The following is a 12,572-nucleotide window of genomic DNA, read 5'->3' as shown; positions in this document are numbered from 1 at the left end:
AAAATTGATCTCTCCCAGATGCTTGCCAGGAACTCTGTCGGATAATTATCCAAATTAGAGTATTAGAGCGAAAAGAAAGAAACACAATATTATGGTAAGTGTGAAGCAAACAGAAGGAGTTCCCGTGTAGTCGTCCGTATCAGGCTATCAGTAATGGCAATAATCGTTAACGTGGTGTCAGCAATACTTGCTCAGGCGTTCGGCTTACGTTGTGGGTCGCCCCTAGGACGCCAGTAGTTATTGGTCGAAAAGAGGACCCCAAGCGTTTCTGATGGGCGTTTTAGGGGGTAAGAAAAATGGGATCTCACGGAGAACTTATAACCGTGTGAGCTGGCAAGAGGCAAGAAAAGCGGTCACAGGCAGGATCCATATGTTGGAAGAGCCTAAGGCTCGTAAAGGGTGGAGTGCGGTCCCCCCCCCCCAGATGCCAGGTCATCGATAGACAGAGACCCGCCCTTGTGTGGGCCAGAGCCAAGGGCAGGCACCAATAAAGGGGCCCAGACGTCGAGCTGGTGAGCGTGAAAGGCCCCTCTGCAGGGGCCCGGATGTGCGTGAGCGGTGACATCATTGACCACAAGGGCCCCCAGGGTCTTGAGCGCAATGGAAGAACCCGTTCTGGGGCCAGACGGGCCTGGCTTTGAGCCTGAGCTCTGCGTTTTCTTGCTGTGTAGCCGTGGGCAAGCTGCTTAACTTCTCAGTGCCTCCGTTTTCCTCATCTGTAAAATCAGAAATAGAAAAGCGGTGACTCCGTGGGTTGTTGTAAAGAGTAAATAACTTCATCCATGGAAAGCGTTAGCCAAGGCCCTACACCTAGGAAGCCACAGAGATGGTGACCATCAGACCATTTAGTCTCTTTTTTGATGGTGACGTGTAATTATTTTCTGGACTGAGGAAGAGATGCCCATTCCGTAATTTATAATAAAATTAAAATTATGCAAAAAATCCAAATAAAGGACCAAAAAGAAATAAGTACAGTGGCTAGTGATGGTTGTCTTAGGGCAGTCGGTGGCCCTTGTTTTTTTTCTTTACTTTCTTTCCCAAATCATCAGCTGTATAACTTCATTTATTTTTCATGGGAAAGGCATATTAAAACCACCTTTTCTTCCTAATTGGCAGATCTGTGAGTAGACACCCAGAGACTAATTATCTCTGTCACTTCTTTAAAGCGAGTGCGTTTAACGCAGGGGAGCGATGTTGGCAGACGGGCGGCTTGAGGAGGCTCATTAGGACCTGCCCAGGGCACGTTCTGGAGCTTTTGTTCGGCGTCAAGGTGGGAGTTTGTTCTTCCGTGATGAGAGGCCTTCGATTCTCCGATGGGTGCATTCGGGTGACAGCTGAGAACCAGGCAGCACACAAATAAAATCGGTCGCCTCCCCGGGGGCGAGCTTTCTTCTGAATGAGGGGGACAGAGAGCATGCAGACGGGGAGACGGTAAGAAAGGCTTTCCCCGGGCACAACTGCCTCTCGCTTTATCAGCAGCCTCAGCAGGGTAGCCCGCCGAGGTCAAGTACAGCCTTTCATGGGAGTTTGGAGGGAGTAGCTGACAAAGGAGACGGCAGGAAGCTCCTGTGGAGAGGCACGGGCGAGGCTGCAGGCTGCAGATATCTTTCTCGGGTAGGCAGGATTTTTCTTCTAAGAAGATAACCTCCTCCGGGGGTTTCCATAATTGCCGCGAACTCCTTCCCGGTTCATAAAGAAACCCACCCCCGTGGCTTCCGCGGGGCTGCGATGACGGTGGGTGGTTGGCACACGCGCTCAGGCCCCCTGCTCCCCTCATGGGCGATCCCAACGATATCCAATTAGACGTGGCCTCGCTGGGCCCGGGGGGGGGGGGGGGGGGGAAGCGTCCCCTTAAAAAGACCACTCTCAGAAGAGCAATGCTGGTGAAAGGAAACCCAACCAAAGTTTATACCCGGTTTCCCTCTGAAGCCAGAGCAGCGCCCTGAGGGTAGAGGTGGTGCATGCTTGGTGGCGGGCGGCGTGGCACAGAGAGGGCGCTGAGGGGCGCTGAGGGGCGCAGGGAGACGGCTGTGTGAACAATGAGAGTTGACAGAGGATGGGCTTAAGCTAAAAGACAGGAGGCGTTTATTGAGTTGGAGCATTATTAATCATTAAAAGGGAATGATAGATAATTCTCAGAGAATTCACAGGAGAAGAAAACCTTTAGAACTTGGCTCCCTCCTGCATTTGCCGCCCGGGAGCCAGTGAAGGTGACTGCTTTGAAGGACAGTGTCCGTGGGCACAGCGGTACTTTCTACGGCTTTTCTCTCTCTCAGCGAATGGTGCTCAGTGACTTCCGTAGACAAACCTGCCTCTAAACCTGCTTCCCTTGTCGTGATCTATGAAATTTAGCTTCTGTTACTATGTGTTTAACTTTGGTGTCAGACGCCAAAGAGCTGTGGCCTGTTTGCAACATTGTAACGTCGCAGAATGATGGTCCCTGCTTCCCGGGAGGAGGCTCGCCGCCTCTCCCACGCCTCACCCTTGTAGCCGTAATGAATTGTAGGACAGAGAGCTTCGATGGAAAAAAACAAACCAAAACAACAAAACACACACATTAAAAACAATTCAGCAAAGACAGTTCCCTGAGGCATATTCTGCAGGACGCCAGTGTCCTGAGATCTTTAGAGAAAAAGAGTTTAATGGGCACATAAATTCATGAAGTGCTGGGTGCCGTTTTCCCCCCAAGAGTTCACCGTGCATGTTAGAGAACTGGCATATTAAAGGGTCTGAAAATTTCCGCAGCCATGGGAACATTTTTATTTTCTCCAGCTCACCGCGGCCCCGCCCCTCTGCCTCACTGTCCACGCCCAGCACCCAGCAACATCCTGTGGGATACTTTTTGGGAAAGGCTGCAAAAGTATTGCTTTCCTAGTTTTGGGGGCCCGAAGTCTTGATAGTAATTGTGAGGCAGGGATACAATAACAGCAGCGGCAGCTTTCACCAGGACTTTTTTGAAAGCAGTTAAAATGATTTGTTTATGATCACAGAGAGTATCGTTTCAATCCAGGGCTGCCTTCCTTCTCTTAACTAAGGTGCTAAAATTTTTCTGACGAAGGCGGCAGACTCGTGGCTGACATTCTGACGGGGACATTCCCATTCTTGGCCTGAGTCATCTCCCCTGGGAAACCAGATGCCCCCTTCGTCTATCAGAGCTTTAATCATACCAGTTCAATATCGATTTTCTCTTTAATTCATGAATTCCTTCAGTGAGCTCCTTCCAGGAGGATGTTTTTCTGTTTCCTGGTGGTTTTATTTTTGCTGATACTGAGACCATTTTTGCTTAAGTCTAACTTCGTTTGTTATCAGAAAAATGTGGTCTGTACAATTTCCGCTTATTTTGAAAATTTATTGGATTTTTATAGCCCTGTGTTTGATAAGTTTCTGTTACATTTCCATGGATGCTTGAGGGGAAAAAAAAGATGTTCCCTATAAAGAAAAAGGCTGACATATATCCGTAAAAACAATATTGTTCACATACACGATACCATTATTTTTGTGCAATTGATTTAAGACTGAGGAACTGTCTTAAAGTCTCCCACTCCTAGTACAATTTCTCCCCTTCTGCCATTGTCACGTTGTGTATTTCAGTCCTGTGTTATTTGATTCTTAAGATTTATGAGTTTTATATGTTCGTTGTGAATTGTGCCCTTTGTCAAAATAAGATTCTTAAATCCCATTTAATGCACTTGTTTTTCAATACGACTCTGTCCTATATTTCCGTTGCCGTGCCTGCTTCAATTTATGTTTGTTTATCTTTTAAGTTTCAATATTTCTGCCTTAAAATATTTCAGTAGAGGCACGCAAAACAAAGGGATAATTTCGGCGTGTTTTCACATACGTCGGGTCTGTTTCCCTGCTCTCTTCGAAAGCACCTCTCACATGCAACACACAGTGGGATTTATATCAACTAGCCTGAAAAATTTTGTCATTTAATAAGGCGGTTTAACCTGTTTATACTTGTACCGATTTTTGGTGTTACTTCTGTCATTTTTATTTTATGTTTTTTTCCGGGCCCCATTGCCCCCTCCCTCCCGCCTCCCCTCTCTCCTCCTCATATGCAAAGTGGACCAGCCACGTTTTGTTCGATTTTTTTTACTAGTGCTTCCCTTTTAGTTCTTAAAAAAACATATTTGGGCCTATATTTCTCCATCAGTAACCACAGCTCAAGTTGAGGGCTTCCTGAAAAGTGACCGGCACTTCTCATGGACCATACATGGCTGCAGTGTAGCAGCCCCGAGTGGGGTGGGGAACGGTATTTCCATGTACATTTTAAAGGTGAGGAAACTGAGTCACAGGGGGGTTAAGTGCAGAATTTACATGACTTTTCCAGAATCCACGGCCGGGACTGGAACCCAGGTAGTCTGACGTGAGAGCCCGCCCTTAGTCATCTTGATACATATACATATACATATACATATACATATACATATACATATACATATACATATACATATACATATACATATACATATACATACACACACATATACACACATATATACACACACATATACACACATACATATATACACACATATACACACATGTATACACACATACACACATACATATATACACATATATACACACACGTATACACACATACACACACATATACACACATACATATATACATATATACACATACGTATATACACACACATATATACACATATACATGCACACATATACACACATATACACACATACACACACATACACACATATACACACATACATATATACATATATACACACAGATATACACACACACACATATACACACACACACATATATACAGACATTGCCTTTCCATTTCCAAGAATTAAATAACGTTACTCTGTCCATATAAGTTGAAAATGTTAATACTTTGCTTTAATTTATATTTCTGCTTCACACATCTCTTTTCAATTTCATTTAGAACCAGACAATGACATTTAAATGGGATAATATGTATTTTCTCCCTAAAAAGTAATTTTTGTCTTTGTCTAATGTAGTAATCAACTTCTCAGTAGACATTTAGACTTAAAAACCTGCCTAACTGGACTATTGTTTTACACTGTTCTTTTTTTTTTTTGGTTAATCGTCACTCAAGGATATTTTTTTCATTTTCAGAGAGAGAGAGTGGAAGGGAGGGAGGGAGGGAGGGAGGGAGGGAGGGAGGGAGGGAGGGAGGTGCTCCCTGTTGTAGGGACCTGTGGGTGGTGGGAATCGACCCTCTTTAACCGCTTCACACCCAATACTGGGCAGACCAGCCTCACCCAAGTAACTTCAACTCTAAGGGGTCACACAAATGTCAACTTTATTGCTGTTTATTATTGTAAAAAAATCATTAACCCTGTCGCTTTCTGTTTTGTTTCCCCTCCAGACTCACCTCGATATCCTGGAAAAAAGCGTGAACCCCCGAGAGGTTTACTTCCGGCAGGAGGCTCTCTGCCAGACGCTGGGAGGGAACTCGTGTCCGCTGGTGACCATCACGGCCATGCCCGAGTCGGCCAGCGCTGACCACCTGGAGCAGTTCCGTGAGTACACCTCGGGCCCCCCCAGTGCCGCCGCCACTGAACGATCGTTTATTTAAGAAAGTGCGTGTGTGGGAGTCTGTGTTTTGCAGGTTGAGTTTCTAAATAGGGGCTGAGCAGAACCCCAACGTCCAGTCAGGACGCGGACCTGCCTGAGCCTTTGCATTTGTGTGGATGCTGACCTTGCTGCTTCTGTTGATGTTACAGCGACAGAGAGCGTTCCGACTTTAAGATGAAGACTGGAGACGTGGTTAAAGGCCCCTGAGAGGTTGGGCACACGAGGAAATCGTTCATTTAGGAAAAGAGGGAGCAGGGCCCCTTAGCACAGCTTCCGAAGGACACTGGTTTCCGCTTCCTCTGCGAGGCTAGTTATCGCAGACGCACACTCTCACGCATCAGGGCCGTTTCCTCTCTTAAACTCGTGATCGGGTGCCAGCTGTTCGTCTCGGGGGGTATCCTGGCCGGAGCGGAGAGGCCCGTTTGATGGTTAGATGAACGCTGTTCGTTTTCTTCCTGATGTGATAGCTGCGCAAGGGGCCCCAAGGAGCTGGGTCAGAGGAGCCCGGGGCTCTGTCCCGGGAGAAAGGACTGACCAGGCCGTCGCCATGGGTGTGGCCGCCTTGCAGCTGCAAGGCCCTGTGCTTAGAAGGGCCTTGCCCTTTGTCCGGAGCTCTTCTCTCACCATCCCGAAAATCTTTAAAACGCTTGGAACAATGAGGCCTGCAATTGGTAGAGCTGGGCCTGGGACTGACCCAAGGTCATAGAGCTGAAAAGTGACCATGGCGAACACCCCACCCCGCTCGCTGCCCATCTGTGTTTCCTGGTCGTGCAGGACGCGTTCGGTCTGCTTTGCCGGATCGCTGGGGAAGCTGTTTGTGTGGGTGAGGAGGCCGGGTGTCCCTACTCAGCAGCATAGGTGTCTGGCATCGCGGCTCGGGCCCCCTTCTGTGGGCGAACCCCCCCCCCCCGCCTGCTCTGCATCCTGACGCTGTGGGAAGGCAGCTCAGCCGCTCACTAAACTGACCACAGATACATGTGTGACCTCTCCCCGCTCACGGTGAACTTCATTTTCCTTTCCTAACCCAGTGGACGCGTTTTCACGGCGGATGTTTCAGGCGCTGCGGCGGGAGGGAAGGGGGAGAGGACACGTGGGCCCTCAGGTCCCGGCACAGAGCCGAGGCCGCGTGGCCGGGGCTGCAGCTCCGGGAGCGTCGTCTCAGACGGGCCGCGAGTAACACCTCGCTCTGCCGGCGGCGAAACGCGTGTGCGTGAACACACGCCGTCGCTGTGCTGCTAAAAGAAAAAAACCAAAACCCCCAGCACAATATAAACAGCGCTCACCCTCGGAAACGCAATTAGCTGTGCCTGCGAATCCGAAATAAAACCACTTAACTTCCCGTGAACCACAAAGTGTCCTGCATCGATTTAGGACAGCAAGTGAGCCAGCGGCTCCAGGCTCCCTCCCGCCAGGCGAGCGCCAGTCGTCTTACCTGCTGCCTTCCTCCAGGGGCCTCGGACCGGTTGGGGTTGGGGGATTGGGGGTTTGGGGGGTTGGGGTTGTGCTGAGCTGCGACTCGGCTCCTTTCCGGGTCAGTGGGGGCCACGCACCCCTCACGAGGAGGCCCTGTCGCTGAAGGACTCACCCGCCGCGTGGGATGACCACTTGCAGCCTTGCTTTAGAAATCCAAGAAACGAGGGCAGGGCTGGGCTGCCTGGCTGGGTGGGTGGCTCAGGTGGTCGGAGCGTCACCCCCCTTCACCAGGAGGTCACCGGTTCGATTCCCCGTCAGGGCACACGCTCAGGTTGCGGGTTCGATCCCCGGTCGGTGAACGTAGGGGAGGCAACCCCCCCATGTTTCTCTCCCCCCCCCTTCCTCTCTCTCTCTGTAAAATCAATAAGTAAGATCCTTTTACCTTTTCTGTGTTAATAGGTACTTTGATTAACAGGCCTGTTGCACCTGCGTCTGCCAGGCGGCGGGCTGACCGGTCACACGTCCTTCAGAGGTGGGGTGCGCGCAATGCGGTGTTTGGGTCCTAACTGAGCGGAGATGCTGAATTTCAGCAGAACCGAGAGCAAGGCGGAGCGTCCAGAAAGTCCTGCGGGGGGCGGGTCACCGTTCACCCAGACCCGAGTGGAAGTGGGCGAGAAACCCGGAGAGGGCGATGCTTCTGCTTTTGCCAAGACCCAGCCGTTCCCTGAACCCTGCCTGCTCCCGGATTCTTGCCTCTGGCGTCACCGGGCGTCCTACACGTGTCTTTTTCCCGTTCGCAGATGCAAAGTTAAGGCTCCCTGGGGGTCAGGAACCAGCTGAGGCCACAGGAGCAGAAAGTGGGTGCTCAGGGAGGAGCCCACGGTGCGATTCAGGATATCCCCCCTCCTCTAGGCCCCGCCACCCCTGGGGAACCCCCCAGAAACGCTCTCACCCCAGACACGCTCCCTCCTGAGGACCCCCGACCTTTTCACTCTCCATGAGGGGCGCCCCGTTTTCCCCGGGGGTTTTATTGCTGACTTTTTCCCTTTGAGACAGCATCGGTATCGCCCCCCTGTCCCCGAGAGCTCGCTGGCGGGAGGGCCTGGTTTGTGGAACGCTTTCTGAGGGCGCGTGTCCGTCTCTTAGTAGAAACTCTCATCTGCCAAGTACAGGAGTCACTAACTGAGAGAACCAGCGAAGGTGGGAGGGGGGGGTGGGTCTCCACGGGCACGACCTTTCTCGTCTGTGGGGGTGAGATAGCCTCCCTCCCCCCCTCCCGGGGCCACACGCTGCTCTTTCCAGGGGGCCTGGGGGGGGGCCGGGGAGCTTGAGGCCTCATTTGCAGTAGTTAAAGAATGCCTTTTCTCTTTCCCTTTTTCTTAAAAATATTCTTACAAAAGCCTGTTCTGTTCAGCCTGCCATTACGCTAAAAAGCTTTTCCTTGGAAGACAATAGCTGCTCTCAGAAAAAAAAAAAAAAGATTTACACGGGGTCCCGAGAGTGTAAGGAGCTGCCGCGAGCACCTGCCCGGGGCTGGGAGTTGTAACTTGTAAGTGGTTTTAAATCAGAACCGGGTGGAAAAATACACAGTCACAGGACCCCCTCTTGGCTTCTCTGCACATCTTCCTGCGTCGTCTCTGGTCTCCGTCTCCCTCCGCCGCCCGGTCCGGTGGGATGGACGCGGCCTTCCCTTGGGGGGTCTCGGAGTGACAGAGCTGCAGGGAAACAGACTCCAGGGAAGGCCGGAGAGTCGGGGTGTTTTTTTGCCCCCCCCCCCGGGAATGTGGGGCCAGGTATTACTGAGGGGTGGCTACGCTTTGGAGCTGAGACGTCCATAAAGAATACGAAGGTGAGACTTTCCGGTTGCCGTCTGCGTCACCTGGCGAGTGAACGGCAGAGGTGGCTCTGGACCTCAGACGTCTTGGCTCCTGCTACAATTATGTTTTAGTTTGGTTTTGTTTTCTGTAAAGCACTGCTTCTGATAGATATTGTAACCAAAAAAAAAAAGAACTACAAGGGCATAAAGACATCTCTCGATGGAAATTTTTAATAAAAGGAGTTGGAATTACAGAAGCTGAACTGTGCCCCCAGTTTTTGGCCTCGGGGTTCCCTCTCTTCAGGCAGCCAGGGGTAGGCCCACCGTGGATATTAGGAACGCAGATAAATATTTAATCCTTGCCACAGAGGCATTTAGAGTCTACAGGGAGTGCGGCTGTGAAGTTCAGGTTAACAGGTCATTATAATCACGTTGTACCAGGGCCGGGGGTAGACGGAGGTCAGTGGGGGCGCAGGGACCGGAGCGTTGGCCGGCGTTCGCGGTAGAATGGGGGGGTCGTAGCCTTACGGGAGATCCCACGGGCACGGTGGGCCTTGTAGTTGAGTAGCTTTGCTTACACCCTATCACGGATTTTACTCTCGCAGAGTTTTTACATCATATGATTTGGTCCTCAGAGGTCCCTTGCGAGTCGATGAAGAAAATAATTACCGTTTTATAATAACGCTGAGATCCAGCGCTGGTTCACCCGCGTTTTGAAGTCAGACTGCCACGTGCAGAGATACGGGGACGGGGGCGTCTTTTCAAGCAGAAAAACAGCATTTGCAGACGCAGGAGGGCTGGACATGAGGCTGTGAAAGCCTCAGGTGCCAGGTCTGCCGGGGGAGGGACGGTTGACTGAGGGGTCGGACGATAGGGAGGGGCAGGGACTTTGGGCTGAGTGATGAAGGATCTTGTTTTTCTCATTAGAAGTTTCCCCTGAAGGCGGCGATGAGCTAATAGGATGTTATTAAAAGCAGAGGACTGACGAGCTCAGATTGGTTGTGGAGGAAGGTTCTGTGGCAGTATTGTGAAGGGGAGTCGGAGCGAGGAGAGGGTGGGGCCGCGGAGCCCAGCGCAGAGACGTCCTGAGGTGCGTCGGCCCTCGACTCGGACTCACTGGGGTTCTCACCTTGGAAAAGATACGTAAGCACCCGGTGCTTGGGTTTCCCCATTGATAAGTTGTGTAGAATATTAGTGCCTTCTGCACAGGGGCAATCTCAGGAGCGTCCAGGCCTTAGAAGAGTGCCTGGCCCATCGTGAGTGTTTCGGATGTAACAGCCGCTATCAGCCACCTGTGTGGGTGATGAGACTCCCGGGAAGGTAAGTTTGTGGAAGTGGGAGGGAAAGGCCCAGATGGGGGAGACGCGTCTGCGTTAGAAGCGAGAGATCCTGGTGGTGGATCGGGAGTCAGGGATAAAGGGTGAGCAGCTGAACCAGTTGTACTTTGGGTGATGGGCGCCCATTGTATTTTATTTTTTAAAATACATTTTTATTGATTTCGGAGAGAGGAAGGGAGAGGGAGAGAGAGAAACATCAATGATGAGAGTCATGGATCGGCTGCTTCCAGCAGGGGTCGAGCCCAAAACCCGAGCATGGGCCCCTGATTGGGAATCGAACCCCGATGTCCCGGATCCTGGGTCAACGCTCAGCCGCTGAGCCACGCCGGCTGGGCAGGGCACCCATTTTAATGCCCACGGAGGGAGCTATGAGGGTATAAGACTGTTGTGGAGGAATGCGTTCAGTTTGGGAAACGTGCGTTTCCAGAGGCCTGCAAATTACGTAAGCACTCGGGCTAAACATCATTATAAAGCCAGTGTGCTGTAAAATATAATCTATTTCTGAGGGAAATAAAAAACAAATTTCGCATTGCCTGAATAATTTTCTCAATTAGCGAGGATACTAAAAGTTGACTGTGTGTGGCTACTGTAGCAGAAACATGTAACATATTTCATCAGAATCCTGGGGTGTTGTATCCTATAAATATGTTCATGAGATGTAATAATTTATATCTTTTAAGGTAATTAACTGTTTACAGAGTGTTTACGAGTGATTGATCGCTGCTCACAACAGCTCTGTGGGGCAAAGAAAAGAGTCACAGTCAGTATCTCCATTTTCACCCCCACACCCTGCCCCTTCGAGCTGTGGAGCAGAGAGAGAAAAACGTTTCACCTTCAAGATCCCGTTTCCTATACGTAGAAATAGCAGTTTATACTACAGGTAACGTGCTCGAGGCTTCTCCATCGCGTGAGGATATCGCTCATCGTGTTAACACGAATGACCCTCATGATTTTAGTAAAATCTAAATTTTACCGCCTCGGGAAGGCTGGGCAAGCCTTTCCCACTGCATCTTACCCCACTGCCACTCAACACCCTTCAGCCGCCTGATGTTCTACCTGCCCCTTGAACTCAGCACCCTGACTGCCCCCCTCGGGCCTCTGCGTTTGCCGTTCTCGCCCGAGTGCAGCGCTTTTCCTCCGTGGCCTGGCGAGGTTGATTTCTGCTCGTCCCGTGTCACCCTGACTCGGGTGAAGGAAGCCTTCCCGGGTCACCGTGTCTCATGTCCCCCCACTCAGAGCCTCTCTGACACGTGACTTTGTTCGCTCGTCTTCGCGGCCCACGCCTGAGCTCCACGAGGCCAACAGCCCTTGCACACGACCACCGGGCGGGCCAACCGTGAGTTCATGTATGTGAGAATTTGGTTGTCGTTACGCATTCTTGGGGCAGACGGAGATGAATGCTTGTTCTCGCTTCCCCTTCCTGCGCACTGAGCGTGAAGACCTTTGGGGCGTCGGCGTTACGCGGAGTCTCCTATTGGAGGCCCCCGGGGGCGAGCCAGTGGCTCGCTCGCCCGTGTCTCCTGCCGCCTCCGGAGCAGAAGCTCGCGGCTCAGGGCTTGGCTGAAGCCACGGGGGACGTAGGCTCCGATGTGTCCTTTGGTCTTGCTTCATTTTAGGCATCTACACGATTGCTTCTTTTCGGACCAGATCAGCCACGCTTTAGAAGCGATTTCTGAAGAAATGTTGTGTTTGGGCACGGTGCTGGTTTCGTTCGGAGGGTTGCTCAGAATATCCGTCTGTTATTCCGCTGGACATGGGAGTTCTGACTCCTTGATCTCTCCACTTTACACGCCCCCTCTTTCCATTAGAAAGGAAAACGAAAGTCTGTGGTTTGGTTTTGTTTACCGTAATGGATAATAAGAATCTGAGAGTCTGTGGACCTGAGACAGTGTATCTGCTGTTGAATGTTTACAGTTGACATTAGCGCTGCTCAAAGAAGACGCCCCCCCTTCTGATTCTTGGAATACTTTTTTTTTTTTTTTCCCATTCAGCAGAAAGTAAGAATTTTAGTGCAGAGGTATTTTGGAATTTCCGAATTAAGAATCCAACTAAGGACCAAATTTTCCCAGTGCTTCTTGCCTGTTTTTCTTTGACATCACGCATATCGGCAGAAGGGTGGTTTTTAATTTATTTAGTTTTTTTGCCTTTAAGCGACTAATTCACTTGGAGGCACCTCCTCTGTCTGATGGCAACACCCGAAACCCCAACGAGACGGTTATCGAACCCACCCCGGTTCTGTTCTGTGAGGCTTGCTTGGGGCACCTGCAGCTGCGGGAGGCACTCCTTGCTCCCAAGTTGTCCTTTGCAGGGCGGGTGCCCTTAGCGTGCCCGGGACAGGGAATGACCCGCAGCATGGCTCATCCCTGTTGCCCACGCTCTCGGGACGCCAGGGCGGAGTGATGCCGTGGAACCGGCTGAGGAATCC

At 50.9% G+C, this 12,572-nt stretch overlaps 1 protein-coding gene across 1 annotated transcript in view; it reads left to right on the top strand.

Moving 5' to 3' along the window:
• The window catches only part of AGBL1 (AGBL carboxypeptidase 1), a gene marked incomplete at its 3' end in the record, with an annotated part of 374,941 nt that overhangs the window by 112,667 nt on the left and 249,702 nt on the right, over nt 1-12,572 (top strand). Inside the window, exon 17 of the mRNA XM_081124548.1 lies at nt 5,373-5,526. Within this exon, the coding sequence (XP_080980674.1) occupies nt 5,373-5,526 (154 nt within the window). The remainder of the gene's footprint in view (nt 1-5,372; nt 5,527-12,572) is intronic.

The sequence above is a fragment of the Miniopterus schreibersii genome (genome assembly GCF_964146895.1).
Source record: "Miniopterus schreibersii genome assembly, chromosome: 22".
Lineage (NCBI taxonomy): Eukaryota > Metazoa > Chordata > Mammalia > Chiroptera > Miniopteridae > Miniopterus > Miniopterus schreibersii.
Note: the sequence above shows the minus strand (reverse complement) of the source record. Positions and strands in the feature narration are given on the sequence as shown.